At 41.3% G+C, this 27,743-nt stretch overlaps 3 protein-coding genes across 3 annotated transcripts; all 3 read left to right on the top strand.

The window, feature by feature from the left end:
• The first annotated feature begins 850 nt into the window (after positions 1–850).
• LOC112221075 (protein shisa-4) lies at positions 851–7,815 on the top strand. Its single transcript, XM_024383174.2, has 5 exons — positions 851–1,150; positions 2,268–2,445; positions 4,446–4,582; positions 5,246–5,449; positions 5,905–7,815. Exons 1-5 carry the CDS (start codon positions 1,075–1,077, stop codon positions 5,952–5,954), a joined length of 645 nt encoding a protein of 214 aa, XP_024238942.1. The 5' UTR covers positions 851–1,074; the 3' UTR covers positions 5,955–7,815.
• A 2,518-nt stretch (positions 7,816–10,333) lies between these two features.
• lmod1b (leiomodin 1b (smooth muscle)) lies at positions 10,334–17,329 on the top strand. The gene is made up of 3 exons (XM_024383186.2): positions 10,334–10,868; positions 13,319–15,103; positions 15,192–17,329. The coding sequence occupies exons 1-3, from the start codon at positions 10,614–10,616 to the stop codon at positions 15,216–15,218; spliced, it is 2,067 nt and encodes a 688-aa protein (XP_024238954.1). The 5' UTR covers positions 10,334–10,613; the 3' UTR covers positions 15,219–17,329.
• Positions 17,330–21,132: 3,803 nt separating this feature from the next.
• On the top strand, positions 21,133–27,499 carry LOC112221090 (mitochondrial import inner membrane translocase subunit Tim17-A). Its single transcript, XM_024383197.2, has 6 exons — positions 21,133–21,277; positions 22,834–22,933; positions 23,684–23,747; positions 23,866–23,994; positions 26,395–26,505; positions 26,637–27,499. The coding sequence occupies exons 1-6, from the start codon at positions 21,252–21,254 to the stop codon at positions 26,708–26,710; spliced, it is 504 nt and encodes a 167-aa protein (XP_024238965.1). The 5' UTR covers positions 21,133–21,251; the 3' UTR covers positions 26,711–27,499.
• The last annotated feature ends 244 nt before the right edge of the window (positions 27,500–27,743 follow it).

Raw genomic sequence — 27,743 nt, 5'->3', positions numbered from 1 at the left:
CCGCCAGATCAGAGGCAAAAGGGATGACGATGTGTTGTCTTGATAAGTGTGTGAATTGGACAATTTTCCTGTCCTGCTAAGTACTTTTGGGTGTCAGGTAAAATGTATGGAGTATGGAGTTATTTTCTTTAGGAATGTAGTGGAGTAAAAATGGTCAAAAATATAAATAGTAAAGTACAGATACTTAAGTAAAACTACTTTAAAGTACTGCTTAAGTACTTTACACCACTGGATTTATGTTGGTTTGGTTGACATTTCCTTTAGGGCCTTGACTCATTTGACAATTGCAATCTCTTTCAGGAAGAATTTGGTGAGTGTTTCTTTTACAAATTGATGTGCTTTCGTAAGTGTTGGCAGTCACACTGTGTCTCTTCTCAAATGTAAATTAGAAGTACATAAAGCTGCCATGCATTACACAAGTCTAATTTTTAGTGGTTCTTAGATTACCCTGCTTGTAAATTGGGTTTTAGTGCAAGAGAATGCCAAATGCAGGACTTTTATTGCCATTTTTTTTAATGACTGCTACTTCTATTCATATTTTGAAAAGTAGAAAAATGTAAAAACTGAATCACTTGGAAAAATAAACGAGTAATTATATAAATTAATAGGAAATGTAGAAGAACCATTGTATTGGTAATACACATGTTGTTTTTGTAAACTACTGGCTTGGGGTAATTTACGTATTTTTATACAGGCTACAGACTGAAAATAACAGTCAGCTCAGCCGTCACTTAACTCAACAGGAGGCTTCTCATCCTGTGTACTGTAGGATGTTATTCTGTCTGTTATCGTTAAAAAAAACGTCAAATGGAATAATGTGCAATGTATTCCTTCCACCGGAGGCCAGAGTGGCGCTAAGGAATCCCATTGGGTCTCACTGGGTGAACAGCGTCACATGCGATGTTATTCTACCCAGATTTTGTTGATCATTAACCTCATTCCTGACTGTCATGTAATTCCGTAACTAGAGCATTATTATAGAGATTATAATTTACAGCGGCGTATGGGGCGAAATAGCTGTTAAATCTGCCATTGGTTTCCGGAAAAATCAGCAGTTGAACCATTTTGCATAGTATGTTTACAGTGGGCAAGATGTCCCTTATCGCAATGGTTCTTCCGGTGATCACGGTCCTTCTCTCCGCCTGGCAGGGTAAGTATTGACAATGCTGCTTGGTTTTTTCTAACAGGCCGCACTAGGCTATATTTCTTGATACATTTTACACATGTTGCAAGAATGTATCCATCCATACATTGTAGCGGTCGAATCCACTCGACACCTAGGGCTAAAATGGTGTCCAACCATAGAAATAATATACATGAATTCTATTTCTATGGTCCAGACAGTATTAATGCATTTTTTGTTTTCCGCCTATTTTACTAATATTTTTTTAATTTTTTTATTAAACTAATGTGGATTTTTGTATTTAAGAATTGCTATCAAGATATGGTGGTCTCAAATATGAAACGCGCGATAGCCAAATATTCCCTAGCCTACGTAGCGTTAGACCTTTAACAGAATAACAATTGTCTATGTGTTATTTAATTTCGTAATTGTATCTCTAATAGTCTTACCTGTTTATTGAAAATTAATTATGTGAATTGTATTAATTTTATTCATCACAAAAGAAGCTGTAAATCAAACAGTATTAGAACCCATTGGTGACAACAATACATAATTGGCAAAAATGATCCTGCTGCATCTAATTTGATTGGATGAAATCAACTGATCAATCAATTTTAAAAAAACAGTTAATTGATTGATCAGTTGATTTCATCCAATCAAATTAGATGCAGCAGGATCATTTTTGCCAATTATGTATTGTTGTCACCAATGGGTTCTAATACTGTTTGATATATATATATATATATATATTGCACTAAATGTGGATTGACTTAATTCACATGGTTTCATATGACATGGGCTCAAAGAGATGAATCTGTAGTCCCTTGGGCCAGAAGGAAATTATATTAATGAAGGAGGGACTTATTAATATGGGTTTGGAGGGACCTATATGCAGGACCTCTATGCAGGTGGCCCAAAAGGACAGCCTGCTGCCTGTAACCTCTGAACATTTTTACTGTGTCATTCTCCAACCTCTTCTTTCAAGTCTAATTACACAGTAGTTATTCGGTGAGATGTAGCAGATGGGCTGTTTGGTGTCTAACTAAATATATTAAGACCCCTGAGTGGTCTCAGGATGAGTGTAATCAGCTTTCTATTGCCTCTGTAAGCCCACCCTTCTAAGTGTGTCTGTCTGTCTCTGCAGTGGGTGCCATTGATGACTGCTTGTGGTACGTGGATAAGAATGGCACTTGGCACAACGGGGTCCCCTGTCCCCTCATGACCTTCTGTTGTGGGAACTGCCACAAGCGCTACTGTTGCTTGGACGGCCTCAAGAGGATCACTGAGAGGGAGCAGAAGCGCTGCATGCTCTTCCAGTTCAGGTGTGTGTGTGTGTGTGTGTAACCGCACCACAATGCAGCATCCCCCTATGTTAGTGTTGACTGACTCCGTTCAGATGTTGTTGTTTTTTTGCTGTTGCGTGTTAGTTATATAACTATGTGCTAATATAACTCTACATTACTCCCCTCAACCCATATAAACTCATAGCAACTCATAGTCATTGATCTGGCCAAGGCTTTCGACTCTGTCACTCACCACATCCTCATCGGCAGACTCGACAGCCTTGGTTTCTCAAATGATTGCCTCGCCTGGTTCACCAACTACTTCTCTGATAGAGTTCAGTGTGTCAAATCGGAGGGTCTGTTGTCCGGACCTCTGGCAGTCTCTATGGGGGTGCCACAGGGTTCAGATCTTGGACCGACTCTCTTCTCTGTATACATCAATGATGTCGCTCTTGCTGCTGGTGAGTCTCTGATCCACCTCTACGCAGACAACACCATTCTGTATACTTCTGGCCCTTCTTTGGACACTGTGTTAACAACCCTCCAGGCAAGCTTCAATGCCATACAACTCTCCTTCCGTGGCCTCCAATTGCTCTTAAATACAAGTCAAACTAAATGCATGCTCTTCAACCGATCACTGCCTGCACCTACCCGCCTGTCCAACATCACCACTCTGGACGGCTCTGACTTAGAATACGTGGACAACTACAAATACCTAGGTGTTCAGTTAGACTGTAAACTCTCCTTCCAGATCCACATCAAACATCTCCAATCCAAAGTTAAATCTAGAATTGGCTTCCTATTTCGCAACAAAGCATCCTTCACTCATGCTGCCAAACATACCCTTGTAAAACGGACCATCCTACCAATCCTCGACTTCGGCGATGTCATTTACAAAATAGCCTCCAATACCCTACTCAACAAATTGGATGCAGTCTATCTGTTTTGTCACCAAAGCCCCATATACTACCCACCATTGCGACCTGTAGGCTCTCGTTGGCTGGCCCTCGCTTCATACTTGTCACCAAACCCACTGGCTCCAGGTCATCTACAAGACCCTGCTAGGTAAAGTCCCCCCTTATCTCAGCTCGCTGGTCACCATAGCATCACCCACCTGTAGCACGTGCTCCAGCAGGTATATCTCTCTGGTCACACCCAAAACCAATTCTTTCTTTGGTCGCCTCTCCTTCCAGTTCTCTGCTGCCAATGACAGGAACGAACTACAAAAATCTCTGAAACTGGAAACACTTATCTCCCTCACTAGCTTTAAGCACCAGCTGTCAGAGCAGCTCACAGATTACTGCACCTGTACATAGCCCATTTATAATTTAGCCCAAACAACTACCTCTTTCCCTACTGTATTTTATTTATTTATTTATTTTGCTCCTTTGCACCCCATTATTTTTATTTCTACTTTGCACATTCTTCCACTGCAAATCTACCATTCCAGTGTTTTACTCTCTATGTTGTATTTACTTTGCCACCATGGCCTTTTTTTTGCCTTTACCTCCCTTATCTCACATCATTTGCTCACATCGTATATAGACTTGTTTCTACTGTATTATTGACTGTATGTTTGTTTTACTCCATGTGTAACTCTCTGTTGTTGTATGTGTCGAACTGCTTTGCTTTATCTTGGCCAGGTTGCAATTGTAAATGAGAACTTGTTCTCAACTTGCCTACCTGGTGAAATAAAGGTGAAATAAATAAACAAATATTTGAAAAAATATATAAACTCACAGCAACCCATCGAAATGCATAGAAACTAGGATTAGGTCCCCACTGTCCATATACCTTCATTTATTATGATCTAAAAGGCAAATGCGATACTCTGAGAAGATTTGTGAATAGCTGAGCTGAGCCAGAGATGGGACTTGAAAGCTGTTCATAAACCCTGAAACTTTGGGCTCACAGAGTTACTCTGGAAGAAGACAGTTGGTAGTTGGAACACTGATACTTCTCTACATAATGTTAGAATGAGGTAAATCATTTATGTTTTTAGAAAGAATCCAACGTCTTCCCATCCCCCCCTCTCCTAGCCCTACCACCATCGCCAGCATGGCTTCGTCCATTCTGCTCTTCGTGGCCATCATTGCTACCATGGTGAGCTGCTTCATGTGCTCCTGCTGTTACCTCTACCAGCAGCGACAGCAGCGTGGCAGGACGCACTATGATGGTAACATGTTGGGTTGATATTAGCACAATGGGTTGATGTGATGAAGTACTGTATATTGTTTTTGGCAAATGTCTATTTTAAAATTGCAGTTGGGTGTGTGTGTGGAGTTGCAGTTGGGTGTGTGTGTGGAGTTGCAGTTGGGTGTGTGTGTGGAGTTGCAGTTGGGTGTGTGTGTGGAGTTGCAGTTGGGTGTGTGTGTGGAGTTGCAGTTGGGTGTGTGTGTGGAGTTGCAGTTGGGTGTGTGTGTGGAGTTGCAGTTGGGTGTGTGTGTGGAGTTGCAGTTGGGTGTGTGTGTGGAGTTGCAGTTGGGTGTGTGTGTGGAGTTGCAGTTGGGTGTGTGTGTGGAGTTGCAGTTGGGTGTGTGTGTGGAGTTGCAGTTGGGGTGTGTGTGTGGAGTTGCAGTTGGGTGTGTGTGTGGAGTTGCAGTTGGGTGTGTGTGTGGAGTTGCAGTTGGGTGTGTGTGTGGAGTTGCAGTTGGGTGTGTGTGTGGAGTTGCAGTTGGGTGTGTGTGTGGAGTTCTAATGTCAGGCGTAGTTCTGTGAAAAGGATTTGAGAAAAAGTGAAAATGGGGGTGGGGATTCATTGAATTAGTGAGATCCCAGTGTACTGTATTTCCATATTGACTCACTGATAAGGAAGCTAACTACAACCTTTATGCTTCAGCCCAGCACATCCCTATGGCCACCTACCCCGTGGAGCCCATGTATGACGCTTACGGTAAGCCGCTGGTGATGGGACATCCTGATTATCCACACTCTGGTTACCCAATGGCACCTCAGTATCCTGGCATGCCACAGCCGTACCCCATGATGCACCCCGGCCCGTATCCCCTGTACCCCATGACAGACTCTGGCTACCCTCAGGGAGGTAAGAGGACAACCACACTTTGTTATTAATACTGACTGACATGATTTTTGATTCGTTGATTGATTTTTAGACTAATGCAATATCAATGCCTGAAGTTTAAGCAAAATCATGAGGCTAATATTAATATGGATTGTAATTCATAAAGATCTAGAGCCAGATATTTTATTTAACCAATAAGGCCTGAGTGTGGTATATGGCCAATATACCACGGCTAAGGGCTCTTCTTAGGACACAGCCCTTAGCCGTGGTTTATTGGCCATATATCACAAACCCCAGAGGTGCCTTATTGCTATTATAAACTGGTTACCAATGTAATTAGAGCAGTAAAAATACATGTTTTGTCATACTTGTGGTATATGGTCTGATATACCACGGCTATCAGCCAATCAGCATTCAGGACTCAAACCACCCAGTTTACAAATAATAATAAACCTTTTTACTGTTGTGTGTTACAGCACCCCCTCCTTACTCCCCACCCCAGTACACCCCCCACCCCAGTCACTGATGGGATGATAACATGTACATGGTGTGAGAAGAGAAAGACAAAGAAAGGACTGCGTCAGAAAGAGAAGGCGACCACGAGACAACTCAGCTCTCCTAGTGGTTGTCCAGTGAAAGATAACCAGAGGCACTTTCCTTTATTTACTACATCCTTCAATGGAACAGAGCATGTGTTGAGTTGGGTTTTCCTGTCAGTCCTGACACTGAACTTGATTCCTACTGACAGTCTGGAAAATGTCACACCAAGTGAGGTAACCATCCTGCATCCATGCACTCACTCTCACATCCATCCATCACAATTAGGGTAAGCCATTCTATAAAGTCACACACTACCATTTGACATTAATTCTCTGTTTAAGACGTTTGACTTGAGCAATGGTCAACATCTATTTTCACATGTTGGCTTGGCTTTAATCTGGTAGTGGACAGACAAGAGGTCATACCTGCCTGCAGATAACACTGTGTGTGGGAGCTGATGGTAGATCCATATGTTGTATAAAAGTCAGAATGCTCAGAGTTGATTGCTCCTCTCGCTCTATCGGATCCCTTTAGCCAGCTCTTACTGCAGGTTCATATTCTGTGGGGATTTCTTTGCCCTCTCATGCTTAGCTTGTCTTTCCAAATAGAATATCATTAACTCTATTCGTATTAGAGAGTCAGTTATACAGGTTCTGCCACGTCCCAATGTGTCATCGTAATCAGTTGTCAGAAAGTTTATTTATTAGTGGCATCTGTGTAAATGTTTTTCCTGTAATATATCAGGTCAATGTATATTTAGTAACTTAAATAACAAATCTGAGCCTTATGTCATCGTGAATTCAAGATAAGCAATTTCAATACGTATTTTGTCAAATATATTTTATGTTCGAAGGTTTACATATTAACAAATAATTATCGTTTTAACATACTATCGCAACTTTTAAAAACATTGTACCATTAAATGGTTTGAGCATTTGTTTTACAGGTTATATTGCTGGTTATTACATTTCCCTCTGAGCCATCGTTGTGCCCCTTGTCCTACTGTGCAGCTCTAACATCACACATGACGTGTAGGGAATGTGTTGTACAGTTTACTATTACCAGCCAGTGAATGGCTCATCCAGGTCAAATGTGTTGGATAAGGTGACATTCTATTTTACCATCACTGAGATTCTTGATACATTTTTCCATTGAAAACACGAGTTGTTTGAAAGCACACTGAGAATCTTGGCATGAAAAAGGTGGAACAATTATGCAAAATATCTAGTGATTCTCCCTATTCAGCTACTGTTTATGTGTCAATGTATAACAATGACATACTATTATTTATAAACACTATTGTAACTATGTCACAATTTGAATTACTTGATTACTTTGTTATTTATTGTCAACATGTAAAGTAATATGCACAGCACAGTACATACTTGACTTTCTACTGGGTTTGCTGATGGGTTTGCTTAATGAATGCACTTATTTTATTGTGTACATTTTAACATTTTTACCAGCGTGTAAATCAAATCTGTTACTAGTAGAACAGTTACCAGATATTACTTGTTGGTGGTTTAACGGATGTTGCTGTTTTTTTTCTAATAACATAAATTATAACTTTAGAATGTAAAATGCTGTAATAGCTGTCTTTAATTGCATTTCAAATACCCATAGTTAAATAACTTTTTTGATTTTGCTTTGGAATCAATAATATCATTACCTTGATTGGGTGAAACATGAGTTTATTAGGTTTTGTTGATGATGCCCTCAAGGTGGTTTCTGAATCTGGTTGGAAGGCAGAAAAGTAAGTATGTTAAGCAGGGGCGTTTTTAGAATATAAATCTTGGTAGGGCAAATATATATATATATTTTTTTGTACAAATTATCATGCCAGCAAAGCCACAACGCTCAACAATACATTAATTGCACTGTAACGGTGACCACAAACTGTTAGGGCCTACATTTAAAAAAAAAATATATATATATATAGATATCCTTTTTATTTAACTAAGCAAGTCAGTTACGAACAAATTCTTATTTACAATGACGGCAGTGAAACGCTGGCAATGAAACGCTTCATTCAGCCTCATTTACTGCGTTTAAAAAAAACATGGCTGACTTGCTTAAACAAATGTGGCCTGACAATTGAGATGTACAAACTATGACATAAGGAGATGACGATGGATAAGAGGCAATGCGTCATTTTGACATTAATGAGTGAGGACGAACGTATTCAATATAAATATTTGTTCAGCACTTTTGAAATGTACAGCGACAGAACATGGGCCGTTCTTACAATGTTCTCCCTGTACACCAAGTCAGAACGGCAGGATAAATAAAGGGGGCATATAAGCAAGCAATGAAAGCTCTTAAAATATATGAGTACATTTCTCTAAAACAGACTCTAGGCTACATGTGCACCACCAAGTCAGATCAGTAGGTGAAATTAAGAGGGGGGAAAAGGGACCAAATTATTAGGGTGAGGCACATGGGCTACTAACATCTTACTATACAACATAAACTTAAGTATACTGTAGCTAAGAAAGTAATACTATTTCCTTGGCATATTACATATTACATCATTTGGCATATTACATCATCAGCAGCATAAAATACATTTTTGGACTCACCTTGTGCTGTGCTCACTTGAACAGGAAAGTAGCTCTATGGTGCTTTCAAGACAACTGGTAACTTGGGAAAAAATTGAGGTCGAATCATGATGAATTCAGTGATCTTCAGGTCTGAGCTCTAGAAAGAGATCTCAGTTCCCGACTTACAATTCCTAGTTGGATGACTGCTCAAAACAGATTTTCCCAGTCGGATCTCGTTTTTTCCCCAGAGTTCCCTGTTGTCTGGAAGTCAGAATTCCGAGTTTCCAGTTGTTTAGAACGCGGTAGAAGTCATGTTGGATTGACAGCATGGCCAATGTTGAATGTTTATCCTTTTAAGCTTGGAAAAGAGACCCTTAGACCACATACCCACTCCACTGAATAGCAGGCTAGTGATTGCTTTGCAATGCTTGCAGTTAGCCACTGATTCCTTCCAAACTCATTGTTGAATTTGTGATTTCCAACTTGTTGTGTAATGTTAATGGCCGATGAGCACCAATATGTTTTATGTATATTTTCTGTTAGTTATTTCTCTTCATATGACAACGATTAAAAATGATTTGCCAGTAGATTGTCAACTTGATTCATGATGACTGCTAGCTAAGTATGATGTTGACATGATCAGTCCAATCAGTCCAATCAAAGCTACTGTAGATATAACGTGATTTTACGTCATTGTATCTGTGGCCAATGACCTTAAGCCTTCTTGGCAGCATCCAAGGGTCTTGAATTTTCGAGCTCTATCCTTAGATTTGGTGGTGACGTAGTATCCTCATGAGTGACAGAACACTGAGCCAATCACGGTGCAACTAGAGAACATTACCAACCCTTACGCTCCATATTTTCCGCTGGTTGCTCCATAACCATAGAAAGCACAGCTAGACTGAAACACCTACATTTTGGAGCTTCCTTACTCAAGAAAGCAAAAAAGAGACCATGTTTGTATGCAGCTTTATTAAGTCAATTATTATTTATTATATTTTTACACTGTTTGCATACTGATGTGTGACATGTATTAATGCCAAAATAACATGCAACACATTTTATTTGTTTTTCTTTTAAGATAAATAGGTGGGGCAGCCCCTGTCCTGAATTACAGGTTGCCACTGATGTTAAGTCAATCTATCACTGAACGTATGAAAGGGGTCATGATATTTTATTTATTTTACCTTTTATTTAACTAGGCAAGTCAGTTAAGAACAAATTCTTATTTTCAATGATGGCCTAGGAACAGTGGGTTAACTGCCTGTTCATGGGCAGAATGACAGATTTGTACCTTGTCAGCTCAGGGATTTGAACTTGCAACCTTCCGGTTACTAGTCCAACGCTCTAACCACTAGGCTACCCTGATGGAAGTTTACTATTTTGACCAGTAGATGTCCTCAATTTGTTACTTTTCCACCAAGTGAAATATCCCTCTTCTTTTAGTTCATAGTGCGATTTTTGAATGTACAGTATTTCAGCACAGTGTTAGACTTTTCATGTTGGAACAATGTTTCATGTGTTTTTGTAGTCATTAGCTTGTTATTAGTTAACTCGTGAAACTATGTAATAAAACACCTCAATAGCATGGACACATCTTATAATACAAATTCAACTTTACAAGTTTGTTTTTATGAAGTCTGTGTTGATTGAACATCGAACCCTATTGAAGTAATGCTGTAATCATGAAAGAGGAAGTAGCTCTGTGTTATACTATGCTTTGGCATTTCTGTAAACCGCCGCCCTTCCCTTTGCCTTTAAAGGACTATGTACCCTATACTAAATATGGACATGCAGTTTCACAGGATTTCAAAGAATGTCCCAGCCTCACACACCAACTTTCATGATAGGCTAACACTCCATACTGGTACCTGACTGCAAGCCGAGTCTCTAGTCCTCCCTCTTAGCACCAAAATTGATGCCTCTGGTGGCGTCTCAGTGAGAGAGACACCACCTTCGGCCCATGGCCGATATTCTGCAGGCTCCTACACTAGGAAAGAACAATATTCTAAAGGAGATACCATACAACTCGTAGGCTACAAACCCTTTACATCTGTTCTGCTCCGAGGGTATTTTCTTTGAGTGTTCTCCAGCCAGAGGTAACCATGTCCAGGAGGAAGGTTAGGGGACTGACGCGAACGGGGCGGCAGGTGAGCGAGGACCCTGATCTGGACAACCTGCTGTCCAACCTGTCCCCTGAGGAGATGGAGGAGCTGGAGAAGGAGGTGTTGGTGATACCGGACCTGGATCCCAACGAGGGAATAGAACAGCCTGCCACTAACGCTGTCCGGGACCGGGATGCTAAGCTTGACAGCCGAGAGCGTCCAGGGAAGCTCAGCCAAAGGGAACAGTCTATTGAGGTATGATAACTGAACATCAAGTCAGTGGAACCTCCACAGTTAATGTGTATTATGTGAGAGACTGAGATGGTCTAAAGTCTGCCTTCTGAGATGCTTTTACCACACAATCTGTCACTTTAGGTGTTTATCCTATGTTAATCTACCTGGTTTATCCCTTTACTGATAAATCTGTTTAATCTCAGCGATGTTGACAAAACTGATAGTGGTGGAAGTTGATCACATCCTTTCAGATCGGGACTACTTTCAACCCCCTCACATCAGCTCCACCCGTTTCACGTAACTGTTATACTATAATAAAACACATTTTGGTTAATAGGACTGGCTTTTGGAAGCCAGAGAAACAAATTACAATTCACAAATGTCTAATAGTTCATTTAGGTTAGTGTTTCTTGAACAGGTATTTTGATGATACTTCTGACATTTATTCCCCTGCCAACGGGACCTTGGAAAAGATTCCAGCAGCTCATGCTCCACATAAATCATGCACCACTGCTGCTAGTTCTAATGCCAGAAAAAACATTATTGTATACCCCTAAGAGGCTTTCACATTCTTCGCTCAAGTCTCCTTTGGTAAACAGAGGAAATGCTTAAAGATACAGAGATGTCAGATTGTAGTAGCTTTGACATAGGGCCCACCAGGTAGGGGGAAACCGAGCCATGATGTAGCCGTTGGAAGTGTATAAAAAAAAGGCACTTTAGATGATGGAGCCTGGGCCCTGTGGAGCTTCTTAATCCCGGCCTGATGGAATTCCTTGGTTGATTGTTCCTTACCGCCTTTTAAGGACACATCTGCCAGGGCCACAGCCTTGCACAGCAAAACAGACGGAGCAAGGCTCACAAATCAAACACTTAGCTGCTCTGCAAATGTATTTCTGCACTATAAAAGGCTCCCCCATGCACACTGTAAACACATGGTATATAATGTCAAGTTTACATGCTGTGGGATTATATCATAGTTTGTCATACTGTGCTCTCAGGGAGCCAATATGTTATTCTTCATAAATAGCTTTGAAATAAAACTAGACTGGTATTACCAAGACTCATTTTAATATTTAATATTTTTAGAGAATATGAATGAGCAAATGCATGTTTTTGTGTAATCATTGGTAAACAAAGGGTTACAGGGTTACATAATCAAGGATACAGACTGATTTGGATTTGGAGCTGGAGGACAGGCCTGTGATTAATCATCTTAATAGGGCTGTTGCTAGTTGACATCATAGAATGGTGGCCATGCAGGGATGACCATAACAGGCAAGGCACATTGACAAATTAAACACACATTAAACACAATATCTGGATTCAAATGGGATGATACCGTAGAAAACTACTGAACAAAAATATAAATGCAACATGCAACAATTAAGAAAAATGTACTGAGTAATAGTTCATAGCAGGAAATCGGTCAATTGAAATAAAATCATTAGGCCCTAATCTATGGATTTCCCATGACTGGGTATACAGATATGCATCTGTTGGTCACAGAATCCTTTAAAAAGAAAGTAGGGCCGTAGATCAGAAAACCAGTCAGTGTCCACCAGTGACCACCATTTGCCTCACGCAATGCGACATCTCCTTCGCATAGAGTTGATCAGGCTGTTGATTGTGGCCTGTAGAATGTTGTCACATTCCTCTTCAATGGCTGTGCAAAGTTGTTGGATATTGCCAGGAACAGGAACCTGCTGTCGTACATGTCAATCCAGAGCATCCCAAACATGCTCAATGGGTGACATGTCTGGTGAGTATGCAGGCCATGGAAGAACTGGGACAGCTTCCAGGAATTATGTACAGATCCTTGTGACATGGGGCAGTGCCTCAAGACCATTGATAAAATGCAATTGTACTCATTGTTCGTAGCTTATGCCTGCCCATACCATAACCCACCGCCACCATGGGGCACTCTGTTCACAATGTTGACATCAGCAAACCACTCGTCCACACGACGCCATACACGTGGTCTGCGGTTATGAGGTCGGTTGGACGTACTGCCAATTCCACTAAAATGACTTTGGAGGCGGCTTATGGTAGAGAAATTAACATAAAATTATTTGGCAACAGCTCTGGTGGACATTCCTGTAGTCAACATGCCCCAGCAGAAGGTGCACCTGTGTAATGATCATGCTATTTAATCAGCTTCTTGATATGCCACACCTGTCCGGTGGATGGATTATCTTGGCAAAGAGGAAATGCTCACTAACAGGGATGTAAACAAATTTGTTCTCCAAGTGTAAGAGAAATACACTTTTTGTGCATATGGAACATTTCTGGGATATTTTATTTCTGCTCATGAAACATGGGACCAACACTTTAATGATGTGTTTATATTTTTGTTCAGTATATTACTGTTTGAATTGTGTGGATTCTTGAAAGTCTCGCCAATGTGTTACAGTATACTATTCAGATTCACTTCACTGTGGAAACATTCCTATGTAATGTTTCTTCTCCTGCAGGGAGAACCCAAGAAGGAGAGCCGGAAACAAGAGTACCTGAGGAAGATGGGCCTGAGTCAGGAGGGGAAGGAAGGAGGAGGGATCAGGAGGCAATCAAGTATCTCCACTGAACGAGAGAACAAGATGGTGGAGAGAAATAACAAAGGCCCAGACTGTACTAAAGAGGACAGAGCCAGCCTGTCCAGTAGATACAGGAGAGAGGAGAGCAAAGAAAAAGATGTGAAAGAGACCCCTAGAGAAAGCTTCAAAAGAGTTGAGAGTAGCGACACTGACGTGAAAGATCCAACTAGAGACAGATTCGGGAGAGGGGAGAGTAGGGACATTGTAGAGAAAGAGGATGCCAAAGAAAGAGATAAAAATGAGGATAGCAAGCTTAAGGAGAAAAGAGACAATAGATTGAGCACCAGTAATAAGACAAAAGAAATGATCTCCAAGTTACAGGAGAAAAAGGAAAAAGAGGAGATCAAGGAGAAAGAAAGAAAGGAGGAGAGTAGGAAAAGAGGTGAAAACAAGACAAGGGGACTTGTGTCAAAGTTGGTGGAAAAGCAAAGTCACATTGAAGAGAGTAAACCAGAAGATAAGAAATCCAGAGTGGAAGAGAAAGACAAGCCCAATAAAGACAAGTTTGACATGAAACTTGAGCGTCAAAAGTCACCAAAAGAAGAGGAGAGCGGAAGTGAGAAGGAAGATTCTAAGGAGAAAGTGAAAGAAGATGGTAAGAATAATGAGAAAGACATGGTGTTAAAACGTAAGGACAGTATGAAAGCGAAAGATAGGAGTATCACAGATAAGGAAACCGAAGAGAAAAAGGGAAAAGATTTGAATGAAGGACTAAAATCCATCAAGGGTGATGAACAACGTGGGAACTGTGTGGCGAACAAGAGCACACCTAGCAAGCCCAAAGTAGAGGAGGAAGAAGACGAGGACTCCAGCATGTTCGATGACCTCATAGAGCAGGTTCGCAGCAACGACCCCACCATGACCGAGCTCAACGTCAACAACTCTGAGGTCATCAAGGCTAAAACACTCATCCAGTTTGCAGAGGCCTTGAATAAAAACACCCACATTAAGACATTCGCCTTGGCCAACTGCCGTGCTGACGACCATGTGGCCTACGCCATCGCTGGCACCTTGCGCAGCAACACGTCCATCACAAGCATCAACCTGGACTCGAACCTTCTCACCCCCAAGGGTATAATGTCCCTGATCCAAGCCTTGCAGAAAAACACTACACTCACCGAGCTGCGCTTCCACAACCAGAGGCACATCTGTGGGGGCAAGACAGAAATGGAAATGACCAAGATATTGAAAGACAACACCACCCTCCTGAAGCTGGGCTATGGCTTTGAGCTTGCCGGCCCACGCATGACCATGACCAACATCCTGAGCCGTAACATGGACAAGCAGCGACAGCGGCGCTTACAGGAGCAGAAGCTGGCCCAGGCCAATGGTGAGAAGAAAGGGGCGCTGGAGGTCCCCAAAACTGCTGGAGGATTCCTCCGGGGTTCCCCCAAGGCTTCCCCTACACCCTCCCCACATCCCTCACCAATGCCCTCGCCGAAGTTGACTCCTAAAAGAGGACGAGGAGGGGGACCTCCTCCACCCCCTCCTCCTGGAGGACCACCCCCACCTCCACCGCCCATGCTGGACATAGACTCCCTACGCAACTCCTTGACGCCTGCATCACAGAGGAAGATGGATGATAAGGCCAATAAAGCCGGTGTTAACTCCAGGGACCAACTGCTGGACTCCATTAGGAATGTCAATATGAAGAAACTGAAGAAGGTAAGGTGGGGCAAGGATAAATAGCTGATAGACATAGAAAGAGTTGTAACACATTTATATCCATATACCATCCCCTCTCTTCCTACAGGTTGCGGTACCAAAGCTGTTGCAGTAGTCCTCTGGAATCGAGACCATAACCCAAGAAATAGGAAGGACATAGATCTCACAGGTGGTCTTGAGCGTGGATCAAAACTCCTACACATCCCATGCATAGATATACACACAGTCTGACCACTGTGCTGCGAGGTTGATAAGGCAGGCAAGCAGAGAATGAACAGATGATTTCTATTGGATGCACGGCTTCCACTGTGCCGTGAGTTCTCTCTAAGCTAGTTCTCTCTAAGCTATACACTGGACCGCAGGGACCCTGTGGAGGGAGTTTTTCAGCAGGACGTGCCCTGAGGTCCTATTTGTCTGCCTTTGTCTGTGTTGATACTTTGCCTGTTATTTGCACTAGATTATGAAGAAGTTCATATGGTATGTGGACAAGCATATGTGGCATGACGTGTACAGTATAATGTGGGGTGGTGGTAACTGAAAAGCAGGTCAAACAGTTTTCTGTAAATTCTATACAAATCTACTTTAACCTTCATTGAAAAATTGGACTGTAATTTGACAGTTTATTTATTTGTGGAGGGAATCACCTCGTGGCTTGTGACATATCATTTTGCCAAAACTGCTGATTCTCCATGGTATATTATCAGGGAATTAAAATGGGGTTAGACTTCAACAATTCACAGGGGGAGGAGAGAGGTGGTTTGTAATGTGTGTCGTTGCCAAATCTCAAGACTGACATCTCAGGCAAAGTTTTCACATAAAAAGCAACCTATAATCCCAGTCTTCTTTGAACGATTCAGTATGAAGTTCAATCTTCTTTGAACGATTCAGTATGAAGTTCAGTTTTTGAACGATTCAGTATGAAGTTCAGTCTTCTTTGAACGATTCAGTAAGGAAGTTCAGTCTTTGAACGATTCAGTAAGGAAGTTCAGTCTTCTTTGAATGATTCAGTAAGGAAGTTCAGTCTTATTTGAACGATTCAGTATGAAGTTCAGTCTTTGAAAGATTCATTAAGGAAGTTCAGTTTTCTTTAGATGTAAGAATGGTCGCCCTTTTAGTAATAACAACGTTATGTATGAAGCTATTTTCATACATTTTGCTTAAAGTGCAAAAAATAATTCTAACAGAAGAAAAACGACACTCAAAAGCAAAGACAACAAATCATAGAATACTATTTACAGCAACAACAATGCAAATATATTCTAGGCTGGATGTCTTAATCCTAAGGATGTCAAAACAGTTTATTTTATTAACATGTCAGAGCAGCCTTGTTGAGCTATGCAATACTAGCTCCCGAGTGGTGCAGCGGTCTAAGGCACTGCATCTCAGTGCTAGAGGTGTCACTACAGACCCTGGTTCGATCCCGGGCTGTATCACAACCGGCCGTGATCGGGAGTCCCATAGGGCGGCGCACAATTGGCCCAGCGTCGTCCTGGTTAGGGGAGGATTTGGCCGGGGTAGGCCGTCATTGTGTTCTTAACCGACTTGCCTAGTTAAATAAAAGGTTAAATAAAATACAAAATAATAATAAATAAAATAAAAACTTTAAAATTGGATGTGATGTTGTACAGAGTGTCTCGCTGCTCTAAAAGTGACTTGATTATTTGTATGCATAATGTGGTTTCTCTGTCATATTGGACTTCACTAACTTTACTTACAGAGCTTGTGTACCTTTAATAAAATGTACTTATATGTTTGCAATTGAAAGTGTAATATAATCAACTTTATTTTAACAACATTGCAATGAAGTACAACAAGAATAAAGGTAAAAATACTTTGTCTAACAACAAGATACCGGATGAGGTAATATCTATCCATTATTTGATAGTACAGTACTGATAAAGAAAATGTGAGGGATACTTTTACTGTATTTTGTTTAAATGTTAAACTTCTATTAAAAAATATTTTCCTTTCAGGGGGACATTCCCATTTAAAAAAAAATCTTTATACAATTTCTTCTGCTTGAGAAGTATTCAGTAGGCTATGTCTGTCTATTGCTTGGTTGACAGAATCAGGAATCATTTCCAGCATCTATATAAGATATGTTGTCTTGGTAGAGCCCTGTAACCTGCAATGATTTTGAAGCTTTGTGACCGAATGGACCATTCTGTGTGTCATGCCGAGTATACAATGTCAAATGGATCCTAATAAAATGTTTGCGTACACACACAGAGAGCACTGAAGTGTTCCTTGGGAACAGAAAGCTAATGATCTAATGCACTGTTGTGTGTATACTGTAATGTCAATCTGATTTCCATTTCTGTACACATGGCTGGCGGACAAGACTAAATGGAATGTGAACTTTAGTTGGAGAGGACAGTACAGTACACTCTACAAGTTCTCTCCCACAAGATCATGTCCTTCACACAACCAACAAAAGAGAGGGGACTACCAGTGCTTGACTTGGGGTGGGAGCTCACTCGAGCGGAGTACCGGCACCTCAATGTTTCTACTACTAGAGCTCCAGCACCTCTTATAGAATATTATCTCAAAAGTGCCTAAATATTAATAGTAGCGGCATCCCAAAGGAGTACCGGCACCTATTTCAGTCCAAGTAGAGCACTGCTACTAGTTCTGACAATATATGAGAAGTTGTGAGATGGCTCCTTTAAGGACATCATGTTCAAGGCAGTGGAAAAGCATTGCTCTCTCCCGGCCAGTGCACTTGGGGTTGAGAGGGATAGCAACAGGTCAGTTTACATCTCGACTGCCTGGCCTAAACCTCTTTATCCATGAAATGCCTATATTTGGTCATTTCTCAATGAGGAGTTGCACTGTGATTCATTCCTTTCTCGTTCCTAGTAATGGGAAGTGGGCCAGCGGTCTGTCTGGCTCGCCCCATGAACGCTGGTCTGATGGGGAGTGGGGTAGGAAGGAATCTGAAAATGATCAGCTTGTGTAATTACACTTTAAAACTTGGGCCATGAGTTTTTCCCATATGATCTGACAAGATTGACATTTTAGCAGATGCTCTTATCCAGAGTGAATAGAGCCTTGCTCAAGGGCATGTTGACGGATTGTTCACCTAGTCATCCCGGGGATTTGAACCAGCAACCTTTTGTTGACTGCTCTTAACCACTAGGCTATATGCCGCTCCAGATTGGATGGAATCTGACCTGTAGGCCTAGAGTCTTTGATGTGATTTTACTGTTTTTTCCTGGTCAGGTCACGTGCTCAGGAAAAACTTGGGAGATTATAAAGAAAGAGTTTTGTCTTTGGGGAGTCTTTAACCAAAAATAGTCTTTGGACAGCTCGATGACAAACTCGTTTTCAGGAAATCAATTAAAATCTTAAAGGGCCAAGAGTTTTTTCTGACCATAATAGGGCCCAGAGTTTGTCTTAACTCTTCACTAAAATAGAAAGCCATCGACGAAGATAAAACTACAGACAGTACAGTATGAAGCTAGAAACTGCTTCTCCAATTGAAATCCCCGATAGCGATTTCATGGCGACGACACGTTGACTAGCTAAGCTCATGCGCAGAAATATGTATCTATCTATCCATAGACTGTGGCCGTGTTCGAGAGCATAAAATCCGTAATGTATCTCGGGTAAATTGTGACTGACTGAATGATCTACAAATTTTAATGAGTAGTTATTTATGACGCAATGTGATTTACAGATCAGTCAGCCACCTGCACAGTCGGCTGCAATGTCGAACAAGCCCTATAAAAGGGTCTAATGGTTGTTCCGCGCCGAACTGCGCAAGTGCAAGTTGTCAAATTAAAGGCACTCCTTCTATATAAAGTTGTTTTTTATGAAAAATGTAAACGTGCCAGTTTGTCACGTTCACGAGATCAAATCAAACTTTATTTGTCACCAAATACAACAAGTGTAGACCTTACCGTGAAATGCTCACTTACAAGCCCTTAACCAACAGTGCAGTTCAAGAAGAATTTAAGAAAATATTTACCAAATAAACCAAAGTTAAAAATAATTTAAATATAAATTTAAATATAATTTAAATATATTTTAATTATTTTTAACACAATAACATAACAATAATGAGGCTGTATACAGGGGGTACCCGTACCGAGTCAGTGTACGGGGTACAGGTTAGTTGAGGTAATTTGTACATGTAGGTAGGGGTGAAGTGACAATGCATAGATAATAAACAGCGAATGGCAGCAGAGTACAAAACAAATGGAGGGGGGGCATTTGATTAATTGTTCAGCAGTCTTATGGCTTGGGGGTAGAAGCTGTTAAGGAGCCTTTGGTCCTAGACTTGGAGCTCCGGTACTGCTTGCAGTGTGGTAGCAGAGAAAACACTATAACTTGGGTGACTGGAGTCTCTGACAATTTTATGGTGGGCCATACTAACTACCCTCTGTAGCGCCTTACGGTCAGATGCCGAGCAGTTGCCATACCAGGTGGTGATGCAACTGGTCAGGATGCTCCCCATGGTGCAGCTGTATAACTTTTTGAAGATCTGGGGACCCATGCCAAATCTTTTCAGTCTCCTGAGGGGGAAAAGGTTTTGTCGTGCCCTCTTCACGACTGTCTTGGTGTGTTTGGACCATGATAGTTCGTTGGTGATGTGGGCACCAAGGAACTTGAAACTCTCGAACTGCTCCACTACAGCCCCGTTGATGTTAATGGGAACCTATTCGGCCCGCCTTTTCCTGTAGTCCACGATCTGCTCCTTTGTCTTGCTCACAGTGAGGGAAAGGTTGTTGTCCTGGCACCACACTGCCAGTTCTCTGACTTCCTCCCTATAGGCTGTCTCGTCGTTGATCAGGCCTACCACTGTTGTGTCGTCAGCAAACGTTTTATTTTTTTATTTTTAATATTTTATTTTTGCATTTTGAACATTCAAAACAAAAGTGTAAAGATATTAGACAACGATAGGACAAAGTGACAGTAACAGACGAGCGTAAAAAAGATAATTATATACAAACATGTAGGCTACATATACATTACGTGTGAAACATTATGTGAGGATTATATATAGATTTATATATAGATTCAATCAATGTGATGTGGGGGGAGATTCTCCATATAGTCAATCAAAGGTTGACAAATTCTGTAAAATGTCTTTAACTTATTCCTCAAGCAGTAAGTGCTTTTCTCCAGTGGTATACAACTATTAACTTCCGATAGCCACATTGCAACTGGCAGGGAGGAATCCAATTTACATTTCAAGGCGTCGTCAGCAAACTTAATGATAGTTTTGGAGTCGTGTTTGGCCACACAGTCGTGGGTGTACAGGGAGTACAGGAGGGGGCTAAGTACACACCCCTGAGGTGCCCCAGTGTTGAGGATCAATGTGGAAGACGTGTTGTTGCCTATTCTTACCACTTGGGGGCGGCCCGTCAGGAAATCCAGAATCCAGGATCCAGTTATAGAGGAAGGGAGGTGCTAAGTCCCAGGATCCTTAGTTTTGTGATGAGCTTCGTGGGCACTGTGGCGCTGAGCGTTATTGGAGTAATAATATGTTAAACTAAGTAAGACATTGTCTCAAATCTTAGTTGTGCATTTTTAGATTTTAAGAAAATTAACAACTGGGAAACATTTTTCAATTCTCTGATTCGCCTTGTTTGACATTGCAGCCGACAGTGCAGGTGACTGCTGACTGACTGATCTACAAATCACCTTGCATCATAAATAACGACTCATTATTATTTGTAGATCAGTCACAATTTACTCATGATACATCACGGGTTTGATGCTATCCGTCTCGGAACTGGCCAGTGACTTCTCAAACCCCTGCCTGGTCTGCTTAGTCTGCTTCGCAAGCGTACCTGGAAGTTTTGCGATGTTGCGCTTCTGGGTTTATAAACTCTGTGATAAAATATTAAATTAAAATGTAATAATGCAATAGCTACATTATTTATTTAGGTATGACGTAGTCGTTTCTCCGGTTGTTGTTGGCAGTTACATCAGGGGAAACAAGCACAGACACAAAGTCAAAAGTGGCTATAAAGTAAAATATTTATTTTTGGTTTTAATTTAAGGTTAGGGTTAGGCATAAGGTTAGTAGTGAGGTTAAGGTTAGGGTTAAAATCCCATTTTATGAAGAGAAATGGTAGAAATGGGCGGGGTTTGAGACTGTGGTAACTAGTGACGATTGGCGGACCATTGAAATAACAAAATGGAGGAATACGCACGGGAGCCGTGGTGAGTCTTGGTAGCTAGCTAAAGTGCAAGACAGCTTTACCGGTCTTGTTATTATGGTGTCCTAACATATATAATCTGTTAAAATATACAATCAATATATCGTTCATCAAAACGAATATTTTAAACCCCAAATCCGAAGATATTCAGCTAAGCTAACGATGCTAGCTAATTAAATTAGTTATCTAGCTAACGCAGCTAGCAAGCAAGCCATGTTCGTTGTTGGGAAGCACTCAATGACCTTGTTGAGCGTTTAAACGTTGTTGGTGGTAACGACGTTAAAATCGTATAATTTCACGCATACGTTTCGTGATCCACACTTCACCACCAATTAGTCGGATTAGATATTTCCCAAGTTCACGGTTGATAAGTAACTAGCTAGCCCTGCTACGTTACTAGCCTGCTAACTATGGATTGTGGTTGCTCAATCATTTCATAGTGTGTGATGAAATGTCTGCATGCTCCATCCACATGAGAAAGCATAGCTACCTAATACATTAATATATCATATTGTAACGACCCTGGGTTTAAAAGCGCGGAAATCGACTCTGCCGTTCGAGCAGGCTTTTGCGACACAGTCGATAGCGCGCTGGGCTAGAAGGTCGAGGGTTCGAGACCTGCTCCCTGCTTGTTTCATTACATTGGTGTCAGAAGTGATCGGACCTTGCATCCACGACACTGCGCGTTCGGTGAGCGCGTTCCTGTAACACGTACAGTCGCAAGCTAGCGCGAGGACGCGCTCTTTGAAAGGCGGTTTCATTACAATATTAAGTATAATAGTATCTAACTAGCTATCTCACTAAGGTAGCCTAGTGGTTAAAGCGTTGGGCCATTAACTGAAAGGTTGCTGGATTCAATCCACTAGCTGACAAGGTAAAAATATGTCGTTCTGCCCCTGAACAAGGCAGTTAACCCACTGTTCCTAGGTAGGCTGTCATTGTAAATAAGAATTTGTTCTTAACTGACTTGCATAGTTAAAGGTGAAAAAAGGTGATATGCTAGCTAGAAATTGTAAGGGCTAGCTAGCTATTAGTAGTTTATGTGCTGCTAGCACAGCTTTCAAGCAACTACATTAGCTAAATCAAATGTATTGGTCACATACACATATTTAGCAGATGTTATTGTGGGTGTAGAAAAATGCTTGTGTTCCTAGCTCCAACCCATGCAGTAGTATCTAACAATACACAAATCTAAAAAGTAAAAGTGGAATTAAGAATATTTAAAAATTAGGATGAGCAATGTCGGAGTGGTATTGACTGAATATAATAGAATACAGTATATACATATGAGATGAGTAAAGCAGTATGTATCTATGGTTAGCCTACCGGTATCTACTCAGTGTGGCAATCAATGTTTTTCATGCATTTTAAATGCACCCTAGCTTCGATCCAAGAGTTTAATTTTTTTTTTGAGTTTTACACTGTGCTGGACTCTCCAGCACAATGTAAAAACTATCTTGGTTGCATCAAAGTTAAATGCACCCATGACCTTGAGGAAAAACTGTTAAGATACCTGTGGTGTGGTTTTCTGTGTTTATTGAACACACTGTGTTTTTGCAGTCCGTGGAGAATTGTGGATGACTGTGGAGGTGCTTTCACCATGGGGGCCATTGGAGGAGGGATCTTCCAGGCAGTCAAGGGCTTCAGAAATTCCCCTTCAGTATGTAAAGCCATGTAAATAAATTCACCCATGTGGCTATGTTTGATACAGCCTTTGTAATTTGAAGGAACAGTACATTTTAACTTGTGAAAATGCCTGTCAATTACAGCCCTCGTTTGACAAAGAATTTAGCACTTTGCTGAATGAGTTGAGCATAGTGAGGTGTGGCTCTGGAGAACCCAAGGTGGTATACAGTCGTTCCCCGTCTTGGGTTTTCAGGTGATGGATGGTTTGGAGGACAGCTGGCTCCATGTGAACTACAATCCCAATGCTTTGTTTTAACATTTAGAAACATTGTTAATCCTTGCTGAAGTTACAGTTTGGAAATCTTTGGAACTTTCATACAAGCGAGAAAGGATGTTTCACGTAAAAAAGTTATACATACTTTGCGCAGTTTAGCAAAGTTGCACCCGACTGTTGCACTACGACACATCCTCTCACCTTGCATTCGTATTTCCATTGTTCCATTCCACGTTTCTGTGTTTCTTAAAATATAGCCGGGTGCAACGTTCCTAAACTGCTTACAGTAAGTGTGCCTTTTGTATTTGACATTTTGTTTCTCGCTTATGAGTTCCACATTTTTCCCTAAACGGTATTGCACATTAGTTCTATTTGCAGCCTTCTGTCATTTGCCACACATGGCTAATGGAGACCTCTAATGGTTCAATGGAATGAAATTGGAGTCATGAAAAGGGGTTAAGTGAGGTGTGACAAATGAGAAGTTTTGATGCATCTTCTTTCTGTTCTCAGGGAATGAGCCACCGATTGAAAGGTAGCATGACTGCCATCAAAACCAGAGCCCCACAGTTGGGGGGTGAGTGCACATTCAAATTGAAACGTATTTGCCATATTTGGTCCTTATTTTATTCTCTGAGTGTAATACATTGTTGCTTTCTCTGTCTGAAACCGTGTGGATTCTGTTTTTATTGTAGGTAGCTTTGCAGTATGGGGAGGCCTCTTCTCCATGATTGACTGTGGGTTGGTAAAGGTAAGGGAGAAAGAGGACCCCTGGAACTCCATCACAAGTGGGGCCATGACTGGAGCCATCCTCGCAGCAAGAAGTGAGTGATAATTTAACCCTATCAGTTCCAAGACCCCAGCAAAAATCACTTTAATCTGACTTACATTTATCTGCATGTCCAGCCCTTATATTTAGACTCCCAATTAAGTGTTTTACCATTTTTCTTTATAGGACAACCAGGGCTACAAGTAGAACACAAAACAATTTTACATAAATAATTGCATTCATGAGTTTTACTAACAAGTGTCAATAAAAAAACAAGGTCAAAGCATAAGCCTGATAAGTTTAAGTACAGAAATTGTTTGCTCACTGGGAAATTAATATCTAACTAGTCAGTGACAAATTGTAGGAGTTTGTGATGGCAACTGTGAGTTTATTATAGACACTAATATGATATTTTATGTGAATGAACCCCTTCTAATGACTCTTGTGTAGCGTCATAGAGCAAAGCATGTCTCTTCTTTTCATAGATAGATTTTAATAGTTTGTGGTTCAAAACATTCAGACTCTACAGAAATGTTTCTAAAAAGACCCGGCTTTGGGATCCGCCCTTGTCTCACAAACACTGCTCTAGCTCAGCTGCCGTTAATCACACAGACTTATGCCGGCGTAATGGTGGGACTCATTTGGTTAGTAATCCTCATTTCAAGTCCACAAGCGACAGCATTGCTGTGAAGGACCTTCATATTTTTCTCCATCCCACATCATACTCGAAACAAAACGCACTCGTGCGGTATCTTATAAGAACATTTGCACCGTTTGTTCCTTGTTTAACAGAGCTATGTATTTTCCCATGCTTATTCCCCTGTAAAAAATACCCACTACCCACAATATGTGCATTTCAATTCTGAACATTTGTGTAGGCATAGTGTTTTTTCACTCAATGTGCATTCAGAAAGTATTTTGGCTCCTTGATTGTTACATTACAGCCTTGTTAGTACATTTTAGAATATTTTTTCCCCTCATCAATCTACACTCAATACCCTATAACAACGAAGCAAAAATAGGTTTTGGGGAAATTATGCTAATTAAAAAAAATATGACATTTACATAAGTATTCAGACCTTTTACTCAGTACTATGAAGCACCTTTGGCAGCGATTGCAGCCTCGAGTCTTCTTGGGAATGATGCTACAAGCTTGGCACACCTGTATTTGGGAAGTTTCTCCCATTCTCCTCTGCAGACCCTCTCAAGCTCAGTCAGGTTGGATGGGGAGCGTCACTGCACAGCTATTTTCAGGTCTCCAGAGATGTTCGATCGGGTTCGAGTCTGGGTTCTGGCTGGGCCATTCAAGAACATTCAAAGACTTGTTCCGAAGCCACTCCTGCATTGTCTTGGCTGTGTGCTTAGGGTCTTTGTCCTGTTGGAAGGAGAACCTTCACCCCAGTCAGGCCCTGAACGCTCTGGGGCAGGTTTCATTAAGGATCTCTCTGTACTTTGCTCCGTTCATCTTTCCCTCGATCCTGACTAGTCTCCCAGTCCCTGCCGCTGAAAAACATCCCCACAGCAAGATGCTGCTACCACCATGCTTCAACGTAGGGATGGTGCCAGGTTTTCTACAGATGTGACACTTGGCATTCATGCCAAAGAGTTCAATCTTGGTTTCATCAGACCAGAGAATCTGGTTTCTCATGGTCTGAGAGTCCTTTAGGTAACTTTTGGCAAACTCCAAACGGGCTGTCGTGCCTTTTACTGAGGAATGGCTTCGGTCTGGCCACTCTACCATAAAGGCCTGATTGGTGGAGTGCTGCAGAGATTGTTGTCCTTCTGGAAGGTTCTCCCATCTCCACAGAGGAACTCTGGGGCGCTGTCATTGACCATTGGGTTCTTGGTCACCTCCCTGACCAAGGCCCTTCTCCCCCAGTTGCTCATTTTGGGTGGGCGGCCAGCTCTAGGAAGCGTCTTGGTGGTTCCAAACTTCTTCCATTTAAGAATGATGCAGGCTACTGTGTTCTTGGGATCCTTCAATGCTGCAGACATTTTTTGGTACCCTTCCCCAGATCTGTGCCTCGACACAATCCTGTCTCGGAGCTCTGCTGACAATTCCTTCGACCTCACTGTCAACTGTGGGATCTTATATAGACCGGTGTGTGCCTTTCCAAATCATGTCCAATCAAGTTGTAGCAACATCTCAAGGATCATCAATGGAAATGGGATGCACCAGAGCTCTATTTCAAGTCTCATAGCAAATGGTCTGAATATTTATGTTTTTTGTTTTTAATACATTTGCAAACATTCACTTTGTCATTATGGAGTATTGTGTGTAGATTGGTAAGAGGAAGAAAAAGATTTAATCCATTTTAGAATCAGGCTGTAACGTAACAAAATGTGGAAAAAAGGAACAGGGTCGGATTTACTTTCACAGTGCACTGTAAATGTTGTGTTTTGGTTTACTGTCAAGGCTAGTCTGTTTTTCTGATTTCTCTACTGTTTTCTTCAGATGGACCTGTGGCCATGGTGGGCTCTGCAGCAATGGGAGGTATACTGTTGGCGTTGATAGAGGGTGCTGGGATCCTGCTTACTAGATTTGCTTCATCACAGTTCCCAACTGGTGAGTGTCACTGAGCTATGCTATAGATGATTCTCAGGGCTGCAATGAAGGCTTATAGCGAATTCAAATGACTGCCCAGTTGTCTTTTCGATAGATTATCCCTGATCTCACCTCTTCTTCTCTTTATACAGGTCCCCAGTTTGCTGAGGAGCCAGCCCCCATGCCTGCCCCTTCCTTTGGAGGAGACTACAGACAGTACCAGTGAGAGGTCTCAGTCTCTAGGCCTTTTTGAATTCCTTGCTGAAGTTACACTGGGGAAATGGAGGACAAATACTATACAATAGGCAATTGCACCTAACATTATGGACTGGGTCAGAACTAAAGGGCAAATTCGCACTTTCTTCCCCCGGAGCCATGTACAGATTTGCCTTTCACCATCCTCCGTCTTGACAGTTGTGCGTAGTTTACCCTACATTGGTTAAAATATCTGAACTGGAGACGAGGGAAAAGTTTGGTTTGTACAATCTTACATGCATGTAATACCCTACCCTGCAAGTGTGCCAGACACTGGAGCTGATGTTGAGCCAAGGGCACTGCCATGGCTATGTCAATATCAACTCAAAGATGGACCCTTCCAAACTTGTATAATGTCTTTCGTATGTGTGTATATATAGGCTTTCCTGCATGCATTTGATATGTTTTGCTTATTTGCCTTGTTGTTCATCATATGCTGTGATTGTGCTCGCCATTTTGTAAATTTAAAATGTAAGTGGGCATTTTATGAATTGCTTTTATTGAATGGTATAAAAGGCAATCAATTCATTATGCTGTCCCTGAAATCTTAGGTTTTATAGTGACTTTTTTTGTTTGTTGTAGTTGATAATTATATGCTTTTATAAATTTACACCAAGAGGCACAAATTACTGCTGGCAAATGTTTGAGACAGAAGGATGATGAACAGGACAAACCTCACTAGTTACTCAATGCAAGGGGTTGATACAACGTATCTGTATGACAGATTGAATTACACAAGAATAAAATTGGTAAAATACAATATTTTGTAGCTTTTATTTAACCTTCAAATTATCAGAGTGCAACTTCATGAGTATGCTCATCATGTGGATTGTGCGGCTACTCTTCCTGGGGTCCGTACAAATCATGAAACGTGACATAAATAAAAAAATATAACTAAAGACCTATTCTAGGCCGTCTTTTATATTCAGTAGTGTCTAGGCTCAGTTACATACAGTATACACTGAGTGCACAAAAGATTAGACATCTGCTATGAGACTGACCAG

The sequence above is a fragment of the Oncorhynchus tshawytscha genome, linkage group LG02, assembly GCF_018296145.1.
Source record: "Oncorhynchus tshawytscha isolate Ot180627B linkage group LG02, Otsh_v2.0, whole genome shotgun sequence".
NCBI classification, from domain to species: Eukaryota; Metazoa; Chordata; class Actinopteri; order Salmoniformes; family Salmonidae; genus Oncorhynchus; species Oncorhynchus tshawytscha.
This window is presented reverse-complemented; position numbering and strand designations above follow the sequence as displayed.